Genomic DNA, 18,504 nt, shown 5'->3' on the forward strand with positions numbered 1-18,504 from the left:
ACATTCAATAAAAGATCTTTACTTTCAGATACATTGTTAAACTACCCACCTATGGCAATAATTAACAAACAGATGGGGCTGTGAAGGAAAACGCAGAACTGGAATCATGACGACGAGGACTAAACAGCCACAAGGAAAGAAAATCTGGACAGCGCCGTTCCGTTCACATTAAAAACCAAATGCTTTTCTCGCGAAAAGGTATGACTTATAATAGCTAAATTATCGTTTCGGTTCTTTAATTGGCTATTTGAATTGTGAACGTTCCAAAAAACCCCGGTATTTGTGAATTGTAATTTGCTTATTATTGAAGTACACCTGTACTTATTTACGGATTTTTTATTTATTAAAATTGTCTTGTCATAATAATTGTTATCGTTTTATGTTTTCCCTTTAACGTGTATCGCGTGCAGTGAACTCAGATCGTATGTTAAAAGGGTTAGAGACTGTTAGTTCGTGTTTTGTTTACAAATACACGCACTTGCTAACTGTACAATGAACTCGAAATTTTCAATACTGCACTCGGCCTAAGAAGGCCTCGTGCAGTATTGAAAATTTCTCGTTCATTATACAGTCAGCGCGTGCGTGTATTTGAAAACAAAACACTCACAACAGTCTCTAATATCACCCATAAATAAAACATCGTTGTCATGCTTTGATGATAAAAGCCTACATTCATGATAATGGCATAACGAGTTACGCTTACGGTCATTACAAAATCTAAATACAAACATTCTTTCATTTTTCCATAAATCAGTATCCAGCTGAATATTCGGCTTTAAATGCTGTACTGTATAGTCTTTGGCATCCGTTACGTTGTTGCATACACTTTCGTTGGCTAACGCTCCCTAATTCCAATTTGATGACTCATTCGAATGAGTCACGAGAATGTCACGCTACTGTGATTTTCCGGTTTTGAATGATGTGAATATTTAAACGCACCATTAATATATAAAACAAATATAGAAACATATTTTACAACAGAATTTGAAAGAACATTTAGAAAGATGATGTTGAATGATAATTTTGAAAGATAATTTTTGAATCAACATTTGAAACAGAGTAGTTATACAGTTGGGGAAGCGAAGCGATACGAGCGCAGATGAGGATTGGGTTGATCAAAATTAGAGCAAGCAAAGCGAGATTCAATTGCAGAGAGACCAAATCTGATCAATGTGCTGGTACCCCCAAACTGTATAACTACTTTTGAGAAATATCGTATAGGTTTTATTTAATTCAGTTATCTGTTTATTTTTATCATATGCCCTGTATTGCGCGCATTAAAACACTTACATTTCTGTTAATTATTCAGTTTTTAAGCGAATTTCAGTTTCCTGCGGCAAACTCTCATATCACACCTAGGCTACTGTCTGTTAGTATGACTGGTATTTAACATCCCTTGGGTCTCACTTCTTTCCACCAGTTAAAGCGGTACAAGTGTTTTAGGATTTCATCTCCGCCACGAGGAATTGATATGTTGAAAAACCCGAAACGAACTGTTGGAAGAGCACCCTTGACAACCCATGTTGGAAATGTGTGATAAATTCGGTGATTGATAAAGCCTAGCCATGACTCCAAGCCTGTTCGTTTCATAAGCCCGCCATGATCGTAAAAAGCAAACAAGTCAACAGTTAAGGGCCAACTGTTATGAGAAACAACAAAGGAACCACTCTGAATCCATTTGTTTCGCAAGTTCAACCCTTCTCTCTTAAAACGGTTGAATAATTCTTCGAAAGTTATCTCTGAGAATCTTCCGTTACCATCAAACCCGATATCTGCGTCATTATCCCATGGAAGAGGTTCTTGAATTCGTCTGGCACCAATAATGGAGCCATACATAAGCCAGTGTTTAATTTCCATTTCGTCTAACACACGATGGGCCCGGAAGGTCAAGTTAACGAGTTGCTGTATTTCTTCTTTGGTGTTTAAACATTTCTTCACAGGATTCCAAGGCATGTTAGTATAGTAAGATGATTCGAAAGTACTTAAGAAGACGTACACGAACGACAACACAACCGACAGCACCACGGCCCTGATGGTTTTTGTTTTAACCTTGGACATGTTTCGACGTTTTGAATTTCTCCCACCAAGGTCGTCAGTGTATCTTACGCGATATTTGGTCGCCTCTGACTTGTAATAGCGGAGGTCGCGCGCGCGGCGGACCCCATAGCTAAGAGATTTTGGTAAACCCATCAGTGCGAGAAATTTTGGTTTGGTTATGACGTCACTTTCGTCCGACCGACCGCCCGTACGTACGCTACTCCATGAAATGAGACACTCAAACCTTGTGCTGCAAACCTGGTTTTTTTCGGTGGGAATGCATGGCCAACTGCGCTGCCGGCCGCGTTTGTTTGGCAGGAAATTGCATCGCCAACTGCGTTTGAGAAAAAAAAAAAATTTTTTGAAAACGACGTGTACGACAAAACACAAACTCAATTTATGAATAAGTCTACAAACATGTAAAGCAAAGAAAGGGAGATAGAAAGAGATCGAGAAAACAGGCGACGAAGAAGCTAAGTTCGACATAAAAGAGAACGACTGAGAGCGCTAGTAATTTTACTCCGATCCAGCACGACGAAACGTTGGATTTTTCCTCTTGAAGTGAAACGTTTCGCTCACTTAACGTTGTAAAACGAACGGAAAAATCAGCAATGGAATAAAGGGACTGGTTATTCTAAGAAGAGTCGAGTACATTCAGACAATTTTGTTGACAAAACTTTGCTAGTTTGCTGGTTTGCAAGATATTGTTTTCTTGCAGTTTTGACACGCCGTTTAACTTAAGCTTAAGCTAATACTGCTAGCTTCAGAACAGTATTTTGAGCTCATTTTTTCGGTCCATGTTGATTATTTCCCTTGGAGTTTTATTTTCTGATCTCGTCCAATTTTGCTGTCAAACAGCGGGAGAAAGAGCAAGGCGGATCGCGGCGGGAGAAACAAATCGATTCTTTCAGCAGCTTTTAGAGGCGGCACTTCATAAACAGCGGCCGAATCTTGAAGAGAAATTATTTTACTCTAATCCGACGCGATGAAATGAAATTAAGATGCGATGGATTTTAGTCTTGAAGTGAAACTTAACGTTATAAACGAACGAAAAAATCAGTAATCGAATAAAAGGACTGGTTATTCTCCAAAGAGGCGAGTATATTCATGTGATTTTGTTAACAACACTTTGCTGTTTTTGCAAGATATTTTTTTCTTGTAGTGTTGACACTGCAACCTGTTTAACCTCAGAGCAGCCTTTTGAGCTCACTTTTCGATCCATGTTCGTTATTTCCCTTGGAGTTTTATTTTCTAATCCCATCCCATTTTGCTTCATTTAAAAAAAATTGATTCTGAGCTAAGATAGTCAGTCAAATAAACGTCTCCCAACATTGTATCGTTGACATAAACTACTGACAAGTTTTTCTCGCATATATTTCTAATTTTAGCATTTATTTCTGACAATCTTGACAGAGAACAAACAAAAATACTTAAAACAGTAGGATATAACCGCAAAGATTAAGATGTGTGAGTAATTTTCACTGAAAGTCTTTTCAAAGAACGTTAAAAGCGAATGCAAAATTAAAGTGTGATTTCATTTTCATCAAAACAAAGCTTACGCAAAACATTCATTCGCTTGCTTTTTGTGAATTTTTCAAAGATCATTGTTTATTTTATTTCTGTACTTATTGCTATGAATTATCACAGTGCTTTTTTCATTTATTACTCAAAGATATATTTGAAGTGTGTTTTTTGGTTAGTGTATCCATTTTCTCTGAGGTTTATAGCGTACGGCCTTCTTGATAAGCAAAATTTACTAGACAGTGACAGTGCCGGCAGCGCGCGTTGGCTGTTCACAAACCGTTTTGCCTCGATCATCTTAAAAACTAAAAACAATAATAAAAACAGGAAATATCATTTTGAGTCCATTTAAATTCCGCCTTTATAACACATAGGGCAAAATGTTCCTAAAACTATCAAGAAACTTCGTAAAACAGTCAGTAAAACACTCATCGAAGGCGCAAGCAAACCAACAAATTATTTAATTTTTTTGTAGCTTACAAAACAAACAAAATCGACGAGAACAGTTCCCATTATACACATGTAATTAGGAGAGAATCTGACAGGTTTAAATCAGGAGCAAACTAACAAAGATAAATCAAATGTTAGGCATCAATTAATTGTTCACCTGCGCTGTGAAGCTTCCTACCGCTTGGTAATCACACGAACATAGATCGCTAAAATTAGCAAACGATGGATCCTTCCTCCCATCAAAAGGACACTTTCATGCTCGGTTATCGTTCGTTGAAAGCACTTGGACGCCATGACTGATTTCAGTTTCTCAACCAAACAAAATAAAATCAATCCGATCCAAGTCTTTAGCTTTTGACACAAATAATCTTTTGCTGTTTCTTGTGAGAGACACCAAAATTAACCTTAAGGAATTTCCTTCCTAGCTGCAGCACTTGATTTCCATGTATTTTTGGTACAAAGAACCCGGCTTAAAGAGTCGAACTTCGAAAGAACCTAAAGAACTTGTTTTTTTGGACACAAAATGCAGAAACCAACAAAATGTAAAACGGTCGTGCTATTTTCGCCGCTCGACCAATCAGGAGTAAGTAATTTTGCCCTCGGTGAAAGGAAAATTACGAAAAGCTGCCCTCTGTTACAACAAATCAGCATTCAGTAATTTTGCCCTCTGTTTTACATTGTTATTGTTGATGAGCATTAAGCTGCATATGCATTAAAAATGTACTATATAGCTGCAGAATTGATGAGGAACTCATAAGGTTATTACGTTCATACAATAAGCAGACTTCTATTGTAGAGCTCCGCTTTTAGGCTTGGCTAAATATATATATTACGCTTAATTTCCAATCAATCACTACATCGCAAAGAACAAAGAGAGCCTTGTGCCAGTCTATCACCGTTACTGGCCAAATTTCTGTGATAGTACTACAGCAGAATTATTCTGGAGTTTATAAAGCGACGGAATTGTACTGTGAAGCTTGTTAACTTTATAGGACACGCGTGGCAGGTCTCAATTTGCATCTGCCATACAAAAGGGGGCGGAAATAAGTTATGTACATGTTAACTTGGTATTTTTGTAGCGTAACTTTAGGTGGTTACCATGGATATCAGCCTAGTGGCTGAAAAAGCGACCTTGAACAAATGGTCTTATCATTCGTTCTTTGTTCGGTCACTCTTTTTTTTGCATGCTCGCTCCTCTGTCAACAACATCCCAGTTGGGCCTTACAAAACCTAGAGCAAGGAAAGTGTACGCCAATAGCTTTTTTCCAAAATCAATATATACTTTATACTATGAATAAGCACCTGCACTATTGGCGAGATGGGTAACCTTTGCCAATTACTATTTTTTCTACGCTTTGCGTACCTACAACTGTAGCGCGCATGAGTAGGAACGGGGGCATGTGGTCGACATCATAGCGGAAATAAACCATATGTGAGTTGTGTTGCTCAAAATTTTGTTCTTTATTCCCTGGGAATACAATATTTGGCGAAAAGAATGGCAGAACGCTGGACTCGATGGAAAACGCGACCACAATACTGCATCGACGTAAGGGGAATTACAGTCAACAATCCTATACGAGCCCTGTTCGATCCTTCGCCCACCCTGTTCACCTCGCTGGCCCGCGGCTGTTCAAGATATCTTTTCTACACTTACAGACACTGGTACTATCTACGCAGAAGCTTTAAATATCCTGGACGCGTATTTCACCCCTCAAAACAATTTGAAGTTGGAATGGCACTCGATCCTTTCGTCAAGTGCATCAACCAGTAAATGAACCTGTCGATCAGTTCATTACACGTCTGCGCCATTTAGGGCGAAAACTGTAAATTTGACAAATATTCACTCGACGAGGCTATCAAACATCAGTTGATCGAACATTACTATTTGCTACACTACGTCACCTGATAACATTCAAGACCCATGTTGACCTCCGACGATATAAACGCTTGCCATATGGAGCACCTGTGGGATCTCAGATATGTCAACATGCGATTGATTAATTTGGTCCTAGAGGGATCCCCAAATACCAGAAAAAATTGCAGATGACATTCTGGTTCATGGCAACACAGAGGACGAACATGACATGACAAATGCCTCGAGAGCATCTCCACGAGAAAAAACTGCACAATTAATCCAGTCAAGTGTTTAAAACTGGACTACTATAGATTTCACATTTCAGCATTCGGAGTGTCCCCCGACAAGAATCGCGTCCAAGCAATCAAACAAATGCAGCCACTCAACTCAGCTACTGAAGCAAAGAGCTTTCTTGGATTAGTCAACATAGTAGCCCGTTTTGTTCCAAACCTAGCCGCTATGAGAGAACCGCTACGTCAGCTTAAACATAAGAACTCTCTGTGGTCATGGGGCCCGGAGCAATATTAGAAGCCTTTGAGAAGTTGTGCAACCTCATTTCAAGTGACACTGTTCTAGCTCATTTTGACCCCTCCCTATCCACACAAATACGTCACGATGCTTGTAAAATTGAAAACAGTGGTGCGCTGACTTACAAGCACCCTGATGGATCCATCAGGCCGGCTGCATATGCAAGCCGTAGTTTGTCACCAGTGGAGCAGCGTTAAAGCCAAACAGAGCGAGAGGCCTTTTCTGGAGTATGGTAACGTGAGAGATTTCATTTTTATATTCATAGCAGTCAATTTGAGTTGGTTGGTGATCACAAACCTCTGCAAGTTCTCCTCAATGGTCGTGCATGGTAACGCCTCATCACGAATCGAACGCTGGCGACTACAATCCTCGAATTGTTTACCAGCCGGGCGTCCTTAATGCCGTTCAGGAATCTTTCACGTAAACCTGTCGCAGCCGACACACCCAAGGGCCCGGCGGAGGATTACATCAACTCTCTCACTTGTGGATTCTCTTCCTTCTGCGATCTCCATTCAAGAGTTGCTTCTTGCTTCACAATCTGACCCCACTCTCAAAGTTATCAAAGAGTGCCTTGACACTGGAAACGGGGAAAATGCACCACAGCCCTTTCAGGTTTAAAATTTGCCAGAAGCGGACGATAAAGAGATCCGTTCTTTAAACAAGGATATTACCTATACAGCTAGACGTGTAAACGAAGATTTCACACAAATTGAGAAATGGCTCGAGGCTGATGAGATGGCTGCCCATCCTGGTAAGACCAAAGTGATGATGGCGGAATCGTGTCCTGCCCTTAATGCTGCTGAGGACATTGAAATTTACTTAAAGAATCATAAGTTGAGTGACGCGGATTCAAATAAGTATCAAGGAGTGCATGTAGATAGCACTCTGACCTGGAATTACCACCTACAATACCTATGCAAGAGAGTGTACCCAAAACTTAGGGTGTTTAACAGGTTTTCCAGTTTTTTTAGCAAACGACATACTTCTGTTAATTTACAAGCAAACTATCCCACCAATTATGGATAACCGATGTATTATTTGGTTGAATTTTCCTTTGAACACGTCTACAAAGATTGAGCGTCTACAAAACCAGGCCATGCGCTCTTTAATAAAAGTGGACGGTAAATCCTGTAGTCAAGGAATCCGTTCTAAGTTAGGACTCTTTACATTGTACAATCGCAGGCGATTTTCGCACTCTGTACTTACTTTCAAAATTGTTCTTAATAACGTGAACAGTCCTTATCAATTACGACTTTATCTCTCTTTCAGATGTAATAAACACAGTAGAAATCTTAGTGATAATACTCTACTGCATCTTCCTAAAGTACGTACTAAAACAGGACAGACTGCCTTACAATACGCAGCAGCAGTGGATTGGAACAGTTTCCTGAAGATCTGTCAAGGAAATCGGTTCAATACCAAGGTTTAAATCCACCATATTTTAATGTCTTAGTGAATTAGATCTCTCCAGCAACCGCTGCTCATATAATTGTAACAAGTACTTATGTTATCAATTATATTTATCTCAGTCACGTTTAATATGTCCTTACTATTAGTTTTACTGCAGTTATAAATAATTAGTCTTTTTTAAGCCTTTAGCTGTTATATAGGATGTATCGCGATCCTGGGGGATCTTCCCATTGCGCTGAGACGTCAATATAAAGTCGTATTGCCGTCTCAAAATGCTTTCTGGTTGGCTCAAAAACTGTCTTGCAATCATCACAGCACAGCACTTAAATGGGTTTTCGGCGCGCACAGATCAAAATTTTGCTTCTGTGAATGAACATGCGACGTTGGATTGTGTTGTTTATTTCTATTCATTTGAGTTCACAAAGCTTCTGGCACTGTTCAAGGACCACTTATAATATTTTTTTGTGGTGAACATGTACCATGATACAGCGGATACAACTTTTTTCTTGAAGGTAAGCGAAAATTCGTTGAAGAGAAATTTACCGTAAAGACTTTCTTGAGTGTGAAAGCGGCCACGGTAAATAACAATGAGCTTAAATTTCAATAAGTTATAGCATTTTCAAAGCAAAAGGATCTGGTTTTTTTTTTTCTGATGTCTCTTATCTCTAGAAAAAATTGCTCCAAGAGCTCTGCTGCCAATTCTGCTGCCAGGTCTGTCAATTTGATCTTGTTGTCGTAGTGCCGAAAGGCAGACTCGGTAATTTTTACAGTATTCTTCGCCGCTTGGTCTCTATCAAATTTCTAAATCTCCACGGCATCTAAGCTAGGATAACAATGCTCTGTTTTCGTTTTTGGGTACTAGTATGGTTGCTCTCTTTATTCTTGCTCCTGGTTGTGAGGTTTATTCATCACTGTTTTCATGTTGTTGTTTAAGCTTATATTTCGGCAGTAACAAGTTTTCAATAAAATTTGCTGGTAAAATGTTCAAACCTACTAGCTCGTCTATTTCATCAATGGTAGGTGCTTTATGGACTGCAAGTTTTTGCATTTTCTTTGTTTTGAGGTAAAAATTTAAGCCAAAAATTCAAAAAGCCCGCGTCGCGTAGAATTCCCAGTCAAGCGCGGTCAACCAAAAATATCCCGTCCGGGTGGGGGTCAGTGTTTTGCCGTTTTTTACCGTGGCATCACTGTATGAACCATACATGAAGTTAGAGACAATACATGATATGTTACATGATGTTCCCACCATGATAAACAAAAAATATGGCCGCTCGATCCGCGAAATCTTCTTTACGAGTTTTCAAGACGTTTTCTCGAAAGTTTCTTCGCGCGGACCTCCCCTCAAGGGTTTGGCCTAAATTCAAAGGAAGAAGAAAAACACATTGCATGATATTCCTTGGTGTAAACGACTGTTATGGCTTTGATGGTATGCTATAGACGACAACATGTCCAGTGGTACCCTTCGCATTTTCCGCTAACTTTGGTCGTAAGCCATCCGTGAAAGTCCTCAAACGTGCTTCTCCATACAAAAATGGCGAGATTCAGCTTGATTTTTAGCGGAAAAAAACACAGCGATGCGATAACTTAGTGAAAATCTAAGGTAAGATCTTGAATATGATGTTTCTTGTCATTTCGATTCCGGTGGTACCCATTTAGAAATCGTTACAGATCAGCCACAACAAGAGGCAAAGATCTACTAAAAGCTGTCAAAAGCCTACAATTCTGCCATGTTTTAAAGACCACCAGGTGGCTCAAGCGTTACAAATGCTTGCAAAACTCCCGGATGTGACCGGGCATTCTACGCGACGCCCCGAGAAAAAATTTCGCGCACGGATATTACCATGGCTACAGTTTAACTACAGTAAGAATTTTTCTTTCAATCAGCGCACGATTTGCACTTTATCCGTTTGCTCTCTCCAACAAAATGTCAGTATCGCGATAAAAAACTAAGTTCGATTTTGAGACGGCAATACGACTTTATATTGACGGCGTTGGGAGAAAATATATTCCGTATTGGGCTCCGTCGCCTCGCGACTCCGCTCAATACCGAATATATTTTCTCCCAACTAGCCGTCAATATAAAGTCGTATTGCCGTCTCAATATCGAACTTAGTTTATAATATATATGTGTACATAGAATACGCATTCTTAATAGCTACGCATGGACGGTTTATACCAGCGTTTACTCGGTATATTCGCTGATCCATCTTGTAGGATAAATAAAGATTCATTCATTCATTCATTCATTCATTCATTCATTCATTCATTCATTCATTCATACATGCATGCATTTATTCATTCATTCATTCATTCATTCATTCATTCATTCATTCATTCATTCATTCATTCATTCATTCATTCATTCATTCATTCATTCATTCATTCATTCATTCATTCATTCATTCATTCATTCGTTTGTTCGTTCGTTCGTTCGTTCGTTCATGATGGAGGACAACTTTGATGATCTTTTGAGATCACACAAGTCCCTTGAACACAATCCAGCTGGTATACCAAAAACCTGGATGCTCGAAATTAAGACTATGACCAGTATAACCCCCCAAAGCTCAAAAAGGAAGAGCAATAAAGAAATGAAGAAAGGCAGATCAACGCCAAACGAAAAGGATAGCTGACTTCGAATCTACAACAAGGGCCAGTTAATCAGAAAAACGGAGGAATCCATAACAAAATGACAAAGACATTTGGACAAGAAGACATATCCAAAGTCACTCCGTTACAGCGCGTGCGCAAATATCTGAGACATTCACATTCTGAAGACATTCAGGCGGTTTTAAAAGCAAAACGCAGAGCAAGGTTTTATTTCAGCTCTAACAAAGTTTCACAACCGCCGCCTTCAACAACAACAATCTAAGCTTCAGCCAGAGAAAACAAAGGCTCGCCGTATCAGCGTACCGCCAGCGGCTGACATTATAAATCTGTCAACTCTAGCAGCTTATTTAGAGCAACAACTCAACAATTTTAAATATAGAATATCCAGCCTGAAGGAAACTATTTTCTGAGTGCTCTCACACTGACGAAGACGGGAGAACAAACTAAGCATGCTAAGGGTAGAACACAAATTACAAAAAAAGGTCTTTAATAAAAACCTCTTCCCTTAAAGACGGCGACAGACTGCAAGAAGTCGTGGTCTTTTCCTTACATAACGCACGCAAACTGACGTTAAAATTATGCAAAACAGAAAATTGAACGAAGAGATATTGAGAAGAAGCAGGAAAAAGGCGGGTACGCGGCTCGCTAGATCCATCGGGCGCTACAGAATAGGCTCGTTTGGTCCTGCCATGGGTCTTTTGGCTAAACGGCATCTTGTCAAAATACGAACCATGGCTCGACCAAATTCACCTGATATACCGCCGAAGTGTACCAAAAAGGTATGATTAGGTATAGGAAAAGAATGAACTTTTCCCTGGTTATATAGAGCTTCATGTGTTCCTTTGCTTTAACCCACAAGTTTGATCACGTGACGTATCACGTAATCAAAAATAACATTATTGTAAAACGGCGATATGGCAGCGACTTTTCTTTATTGCGTCGACGAAGGAGATGCTCCCTAATCGAGTAGTCCCAATACTGTCCATCATGCCTAGCGCGCGCGTTCGTTAGCGCGAGAAATCGAGAAAAAGGTTGTTTGTCGGTTCCATCTTGCAACGTCACAATAGCATCTTGACGTCCAGATACGGTCCATCATGCCCATGGCATTTCGTACCCAATACTTATCTCTATGTATGTTCCTATGCGCGAGAAATCGAGAAAAGAGATTGTATGTCGGTTCCATCTTGAAACCTCACAATAGCAATTTGACGTCCCAATACTGTACATCATGCCTAGCGCGCGCGTTTCGTACCGTTCCTCGTGGTTTCGCTTCGAAAACTTCAAGGCCAGGTAAGATCCTTGCGAAATTCTGGAGAACCTGTTAGAATTGGATTTGGTAAAACTGTCATATGACACTCAGAACAGTAAGCTAATCAATATTGACGTTATTCACATTTAATTTACCTTTTGTTCTCTTTTGTTCGCGTCCGTCGTTGTAGTTACTCAAGATCCAGTATGCCAATTAATATTCAACCTGTTTGTTGCAGTTCATTTTCTGGAAATTCCAGAATTAATACATTGTACTTAGACCACTTCAATCCGAACAAATATTGTAATCACCAAGGTCTAATTTGGTAAGGGTTGCATTAAACATACAAATAAAAAAGAAAAAAACACATCCTGCATGTTTGAGTAATAACCTGCACTGGGAAAACAAAGAAGTAATTGAACTACAGCACCCCCGCCGCACCCTTGGTAGGATGCCCTGTAAACATCTGGGACTGGTTGTATAAAACGTTTTTAAGATAAAACGGATGTTAATGATTGTTCTCAAACAATAACCGATTGTTTTGCAACTATACTTACAGGTTCCCGTAATCTTAACTTGATTTATGCAACCCAGTTTAGTGCCAAAGGGCCTACAGGCGACGCGCTATAATCTTTGATTACTACTGTAGTATAGAAAAATAAATTAGGGTTTCCGATATAGATTTAAAAATTAATATTTAACATTCTAAGTACGGAATGTCTGACTAAATTGAAGTAACTAAAACAATCAATGGTTACATTTTAGACTGAAAAATTTCCCTTGTCCTCACAAATTCTTTTTAGGTAACAATGGACGGTCATTCGTGAAGGGCTGGAGATTATAATTTTTTATCTGGAAAGCGTTTTTGTTTAATGTTTTCTCTTAAACCGTCGCCTACCCGTCAAATATTTGCTTTTTCCTCATTATTAGAGACCAGTAAACATGATATAGAAAGGTTCATCGAACAAGCAAACTCATATCATCCAACAATCAAATTTACGGCTGAAATCTCAAATGTTGCCAACATTTGAGATTACATGAGAGACTACTGAGATTGGAGAAAACTCAGCCTCTATGGCCATCCCTAGCCAACGTGTTTTAGGATTATCACTCAATCGTTGTCATGCTTGATGACTTCGTGGCAGGGAGAGCATGCTCATACTTTCTGTATGCACCTCCAATAAACACGACACTCCCTCTCTATTTCCCCGTCACTAATTTTATTCATGTATTATTATTTTTGGATTCGCCTGTCATATGATATGAGGTAATGCCCAAATTTGTCCGGGTTGTATCCGAGCAGAAATAGCTCTGACCGGACAATGCCAGAAAATTTTTTCAAGCCTTGCATTTCACACAGAAAGATCCTGAAGCCTGATTTTCTTTAACACCGCTGCAAGCCGGCAACGCAAGCATGTACAAGAGCATCGGGCCGTCTGAGTCCAAACAAATTGTTTTAAAGCTAATAACTACCTTTTTCTAGGTGTTCAGAAAGTGGCGATGCGAACGAACGAAGCATACACATTGCAATATGCTTCGCGCCGCGGCTAGATTTTTTCCAAACTGTATAATCTGCGTCTTCCCAGTACGTTGTTGGCTCCTGGTGTGTGTCTGTATGATCAGCTACCTCGTACCCTTTGGAATACGCACTTTCCACCAAGAAATAATTAGTATAGTTATGGGATATAAACAGGGTACCCACTGCGGGACAACTGTTTGGATTGGTCAATTCGTCAAGAAGCTCGTTGTACAGCTCCAAGTATTGCTTTTCAACATCATCGTCGAAGGTCACTATGATAATTTGAGGAGTTTGTTTAGGCGTCAAACCGCCAGGTGGATTGCGATTGTCACTGCACCGACAATCTGGTGGAAGACACTTTTCAAGATCGCAGGGCTGAGCGGGTTGAAACTGCGCACGAATTTCACCCAGGAACAAGAATAATACGAACGCGTAAATTGGAAGGTCCATGTTCAAAACCGACCTTTTCGTTTATGCCTGAGCAATCCAGTTGAGGCCTACGACTTGCTACTTCTTTCTGGATGCACTATGTCTCATGGCTTTTCATGTAAGCTCCCTTTGAATGTTGATGATAACAGTCCCCGCCGCCAAGGACTGTGTTTGAACTTGCATATAGTTCAAGAAAGTATTCTGCTTCTTCTCTGAATTTTTGTTCTGTTCCTGAATTTTGCAATGTCACAGGCGAAGTTACAACGAAAGGTGAGGCTGGAGTTGATCGTAATATTGCAGACAATCAGTATTGCATCGTGTATGTTAACATAACTCCATGGAAAGAAGGTCTAGGATTTTTCTCAGGACTTTTCACACGTCACGGACGTCAAAATAACGTTAGTGTACAATCACTTGTGGTCATGAATTGTTGGAAGGCAATAGACGCCAGATGATGCGGCAGATGGAAGATTATTTAGGAAAAAGAAAATCGATACTATCGTGTTCTGGAAAGGAAGCCATTTCAATTTTCAGAATGAATCTTTGATTTACACTGTAAGGTAGCAATCCTATAATTTTAAAATTGCAAGATCATGTGATCACAAATGTGAGGCTTAAGTCAGTAAAGACATTCAGTATAAACACAGACCCTAACCCAAAAGCTTGGTTTCCATTTTCACATAACAACTGAATGTAAATATATGAAACATATATTTTGAACTGCGGATGAAACATCAAATAGAAGAAAGATCCTCGCAGTTAGTAAGCAACTTAAGCAGTTGCGAAAAGAAAGTCTGAAAAAAAAATTCAGGCTTAAACGGGATTCGAACCCATGACCTCTGCGATGCCGGTGCAGTGCTCTACCAATTGAGCTATCAAGCCAACTGGGAGCTGGTCATATTGTGAGTTCGTAATATACCCGTGAATGATGCCGGAATAAATGAATGTAAATATATGAAACATATATTTTGAACTGCAGATGAAAGATCAAATAGAAGTAAGATCCTTGCAGTTAGTACGCCAACCTAAGCAGTTGCGAAAAGAAAGACTTTGGCGGGGCAATTTTTCTATCTGTTGCGTCTTGTTTGCGATCATCGGCGATTGGTTGGGATGGACGTAAAAGGTGTTCCCATTTACGCAAACTGGTTGCGATTAAGCCATCGTAACCCGTTTGCGATTGTTTTCGACGGAGTTAAGCGCATATGGAAACTAGGCTTAAAGGAACCTTGATCTAGCCAAGCTGCCAGTCATTTCAATGTAAACACTGAGTTGGTTCGTACGGCAAAGTACAATAGAATATTGACAGAATAACTGTTGTACTGGTATTCGAATTTGCTTCGTGAATAAAGCTGGAGATTTGCTCAAAAAAGCAGACAGATAGACTTTCTCAAAGACCGTTTTTCGTGGGAGTCCAGTCAGACTTCGTCGCTCAACGGCCAATCCTTCGGTGCATACGTCGAAGCACAGATTTATTAATTTTTCTTGAGAAAAAATAGATTCCGCCTGCCGCTAAACAAAAGTTTCACGATAAGTATTCAGATAAAATTGTTGTTTGGCAAAAAAAGTTTATTCCTTACCCTTTAACGCTCTATTAGAATCAAAACTTTGGGAATTTCCATGGTAAATACTAGTAAATCTTTTTTATTCCACTATTATGCCATTTCACCAAATAAAGTCAAGAGAACGCGCAAAATATGAGACCGTAATACACTGTAGTGTCCCGGTTTGACCGGTTCACAACAGAGCGAATACGGACGGAAAAGGCAGGAAAAGGGGCAACAACTGCAATAACTGACTATCCATGATTGCACTTTTTGCCAAGAGGACCGATAGAATCCATCGAGCATTTACTTTTCTCGTGCACTATATCTTTCGAATTTTGGAAGGACGTTTTGTCCTGGTTGAAGGATAATGAAAACCAAATCAATACACTAAAAGAGACATATTTGATAGTTGGAAAATTTCATACTATTGGTAATTTCCCTCTAATCATTCACATGTTACAATTGCGTAAATTTTACTATCCGTTTACTCCAGTAATTTGGTGTTCTCTCTTGTATAATTTATTTCGTATTGTTGTTTTCTTAGCTTTATTTTATGTACTAGTATTACATCTTTCTTTCCTTCCTGATAGCTGTAAAAATTGTGTTCTTGAATATTTAACAATAAATAAAAATTTAATTAAAAAAGCAGGAGCTTTCATGGCTGAATTGAAAATATTCTTTTAACCTTAGGGTATTTTTTAAAGACATGTTTGGCGTTATTTCTTGAAAGACCGATTCCGCACCATTCACCGTTTAGTTTCTCACCTCGTGTAATGCGACTTTGAAGCGATGATTATATGAGACAAAGGTGGGAGAAGCCCTTCAGGATATTCCTTTTATAGTGCGGTTCCTTTTGTAATTAGACAGGCCATATTTCGAAAAGAAAGACGGACCAAATTCAGCGAAAAGAAAGACTGACCAAATTCAGGCTTGACTGGGATTTGAACCGTTCATGTTGTCAAAGCGGCAAAATCTATTAAGCTATTTCAGTGTTAAAATGCATTTCTGTTTAGTAAAACAAAAAGCAAATTATGTGCTCTAATGTTTTAAGCTTGTTCCACTTCGTTGTACCGTTTGCCCATACGAAACCTCCACGTACTTCACACCTACATGTCAACTCAATCAACAGAATTCAAACTTTGTTCAGTCAAGGTACAACATTGCGTTAGCCGAATGGGTCTATTCTTATCATTTATTGTAGCTAGTCAAATTAACATATATATATTACCTTGTTTTTGTTCACATCTTTCTTTATAATTTTTACAATTCCAGTCTTCGCCGTCCTCCTCCTCCAACGACCTCCATTACATGTACACCCGAGAAGTCGAGCTGCCGAACATCGGCTACATTTAAAACTATTACCCTCCAAGTTTATTCTTATGCACACACAGCCTAATAAATGTATTTTGTCGCTAAGTAACTAGCTTTACTTCAAACTACGAAAACTTCTCGCCAGATCAACATGAGGCTTTGTAACTTATAGTCGTTTCGATAAAATAGAGAATTCTTACTAAATATTACACAAGTGACCAAAGCAAAATATAAGAGCAGTTTCATGGTTCTGATCAATTTTAACAATTTCGTTTTGAATTGTATTCTCCGATGTTCAATGTAACACCTTTCCTGAACTCCCGAAAGCCTTTTTGAGCGCTAATTGTCTCAACTCAAATGTTACGATGGCCAGCCGTAAGCTGTAACGAACACACGCTGTATAAGAAGGACGCAGAGAAAACACACTGCAGCAAGGTTTTTTTTTTCTGAAGTTAATTAACATGGTTTTCCTTCCTGGTGCACCTAAATTATGGAACACGCTTCCCAATTCTCATACAAATACATTCTTTCCAATTCTCTTACGTTGTAAAAATGCATACTGTTTTGTCTTGTAAATCTGTCCGAAAAACATCATTATCTCGGAAGTTTTTTGAGTTGTGGCAAGCATCATATAGGTTTTATTTTATTTATTTTCATTAATGACTGTTATAAGAAATATCGTATAGGTTTTATTTAATTCACTTATCTGTTTAATTTTATTAAATTACCTGTAAGCACATTGACACTCTTAATGCGCTCATAAAAACACTTACATCTTGTCAAAGGAAAACTATTAATTATTCAGTTTGAGAGAGAATTAGAATTTCAGTTCCCCGCTGCAAACTCTCATATCACACCTGGGCTACTGTCTGTCAGTATAACTGGTGTTTAACATCCCTTAGGCCTCACTTCTTTCCACCAGTTAAAGCGGTACAAGTGTTTTAGGATTTCATCTCCGCCACGAGGAATTGATATGTTGAAAAACCCGAAACGAACTGTTGGAAGAGCACCCTTGACAACCCATGTTGGAAATGTGTGATAAATTCGGTGATTGATAAAGCCTAGCCATGACTCCAAGCCTGTTCGTTTCATAAGTCCGCCATGATCGTAAAAAGCAAACAAGTCAACAGTTAAGGGCCAACCGTTATAAGAAACTACAAAGGAACCACTCTGAATCCATTTGTTTCGCAAGTTCAACCCTTCTCTCTTAAAACGGTTGAATAATTCTTCGAAAGTTATCTCAGAGAATCTTCCGTTACCATCAAACCCGATATCTGCGTCATTATCCCATGGAAGAGGTTCTTGAATTCGTCTGGCGCCAAAAATGGAGCCATACATAAGCCAGTGTTTAATTTCCATTTCGTCCAATAAACGATGGGTTCGAAAGGTCAAGTTAACGAGTTGCTGTATTTCTTCTTTGGTGTTTAAACATTTCTTCACAGGATTCCAAGGCATGTTAGTATAGTAAGATGATTCGAAAGTACTTAAGAAGACGTACACGAACGACAACACAACCAACAGCACCACGGCCCTGATTGTTTTTGTTTTAACCTTGAACATGTTTCGACGTTTTCAATACCTCCCACCGAGGTCGTCTGTGTATCTTACGCGCTATTTTGTCGCCTCTGACTTGTAATACGCTTAATTTCCAATCAATCACTACATCGCAAAGAACAAAGAGAGCCTTGTGCTAGTCTATCACCATTCAGACTGGCCAAATTTCTGTGATAGTACTACAGGGGAACTATTCTGGAGGTTATAAAGCAACTGAATTGCACTTTGAAGCTTGTTAACTTTATAGGACACGCGTGGCAGGTCTGAATTTGCATCTGGCATACAATAGGGGGAGTTATGTACATGTCAACTTGTCAACTTGGTTTTTTTGTAGCGTAACTTTAGGCGATTACCATGGATACCAGCCTAGTGGCTGAAAAAGCGACCTTGAACAAATGGTCTTATCATTTGTTCTTTTGTTCGGTCACTCGTATTTTTGCATGCTCGCTCGTCTGTCAACAACATCCCAGTCGGGCCTTATAAAACCTAG

The 18,504-nt window shown here is 39.2% G+C and overlaps 1 protein-coding gene and 1 long non-coding RNA gene across 4 annotated transcripts in view; one reads left to right on the top strand and one right to left on the bottom strand.

Moving 5' to 3' along the window:
- The window catches only part of LOC146489164 (chitin deacetylase 7-like), a 29,199-nt gene that overhangs the window by 1,538 nt on the left and 9,157 nt on the right, over positions 1-18,504 (bottom strand). The window contains exons 1-2 of one of the 3 annotated variants that reach the window (XM_085106636.1): positions 13,186-13,642; positions 7,063-7,070 (exon numbers count right to left, since the gene is read on the bottom strand). The exons of 1 other annotated variant lie outside the window; for it this stretch is intronic. In XM_085106636.1, the coding sequence (XP_084962762.1) occupies positions 7,063-7,070; positions 13,186-13,626 (449 nt within the window). In that variant the 5' untranslated portion in view covers positions 13,627-13,642. Of the gene's footprint in view, position 1; positions 2,372-7,062; positions 7,071-13,185; positions 13,643-18,504 lie in introns of those variants that run through there. One more of the 3 variants, XM_085106631.1, reaches the window with a different exon arrangement.
- Positions 10,232-15,594, top strand: LOC146489165 (uncharacterized). Its single transcript, XR_014864028.1, has 3 exons — positions 10,232-11,698; positions 11,896-11,982; positions 13,858-15,594. It is a non-coding gene; the product is annotated as an uncharacterized LOC146489165 (long non-coding RNA).

This window comes from Pavona decussata, unplaced genomic scaffold (genome assembly GCF_977016875.1).
Source record: "Pavona decussata unplaced genomic scaffold, jaPavDecu1.1 SCAFFOLD_6, whole genome shotgun sequence".
NCBI classification, from domain to species: domain Eukaryota; kingdom Metazoa; phylum Cnidaria; class Anthozoa; order Scleractinia; family Agariciidae; genus Pavona; species Pavona decussata.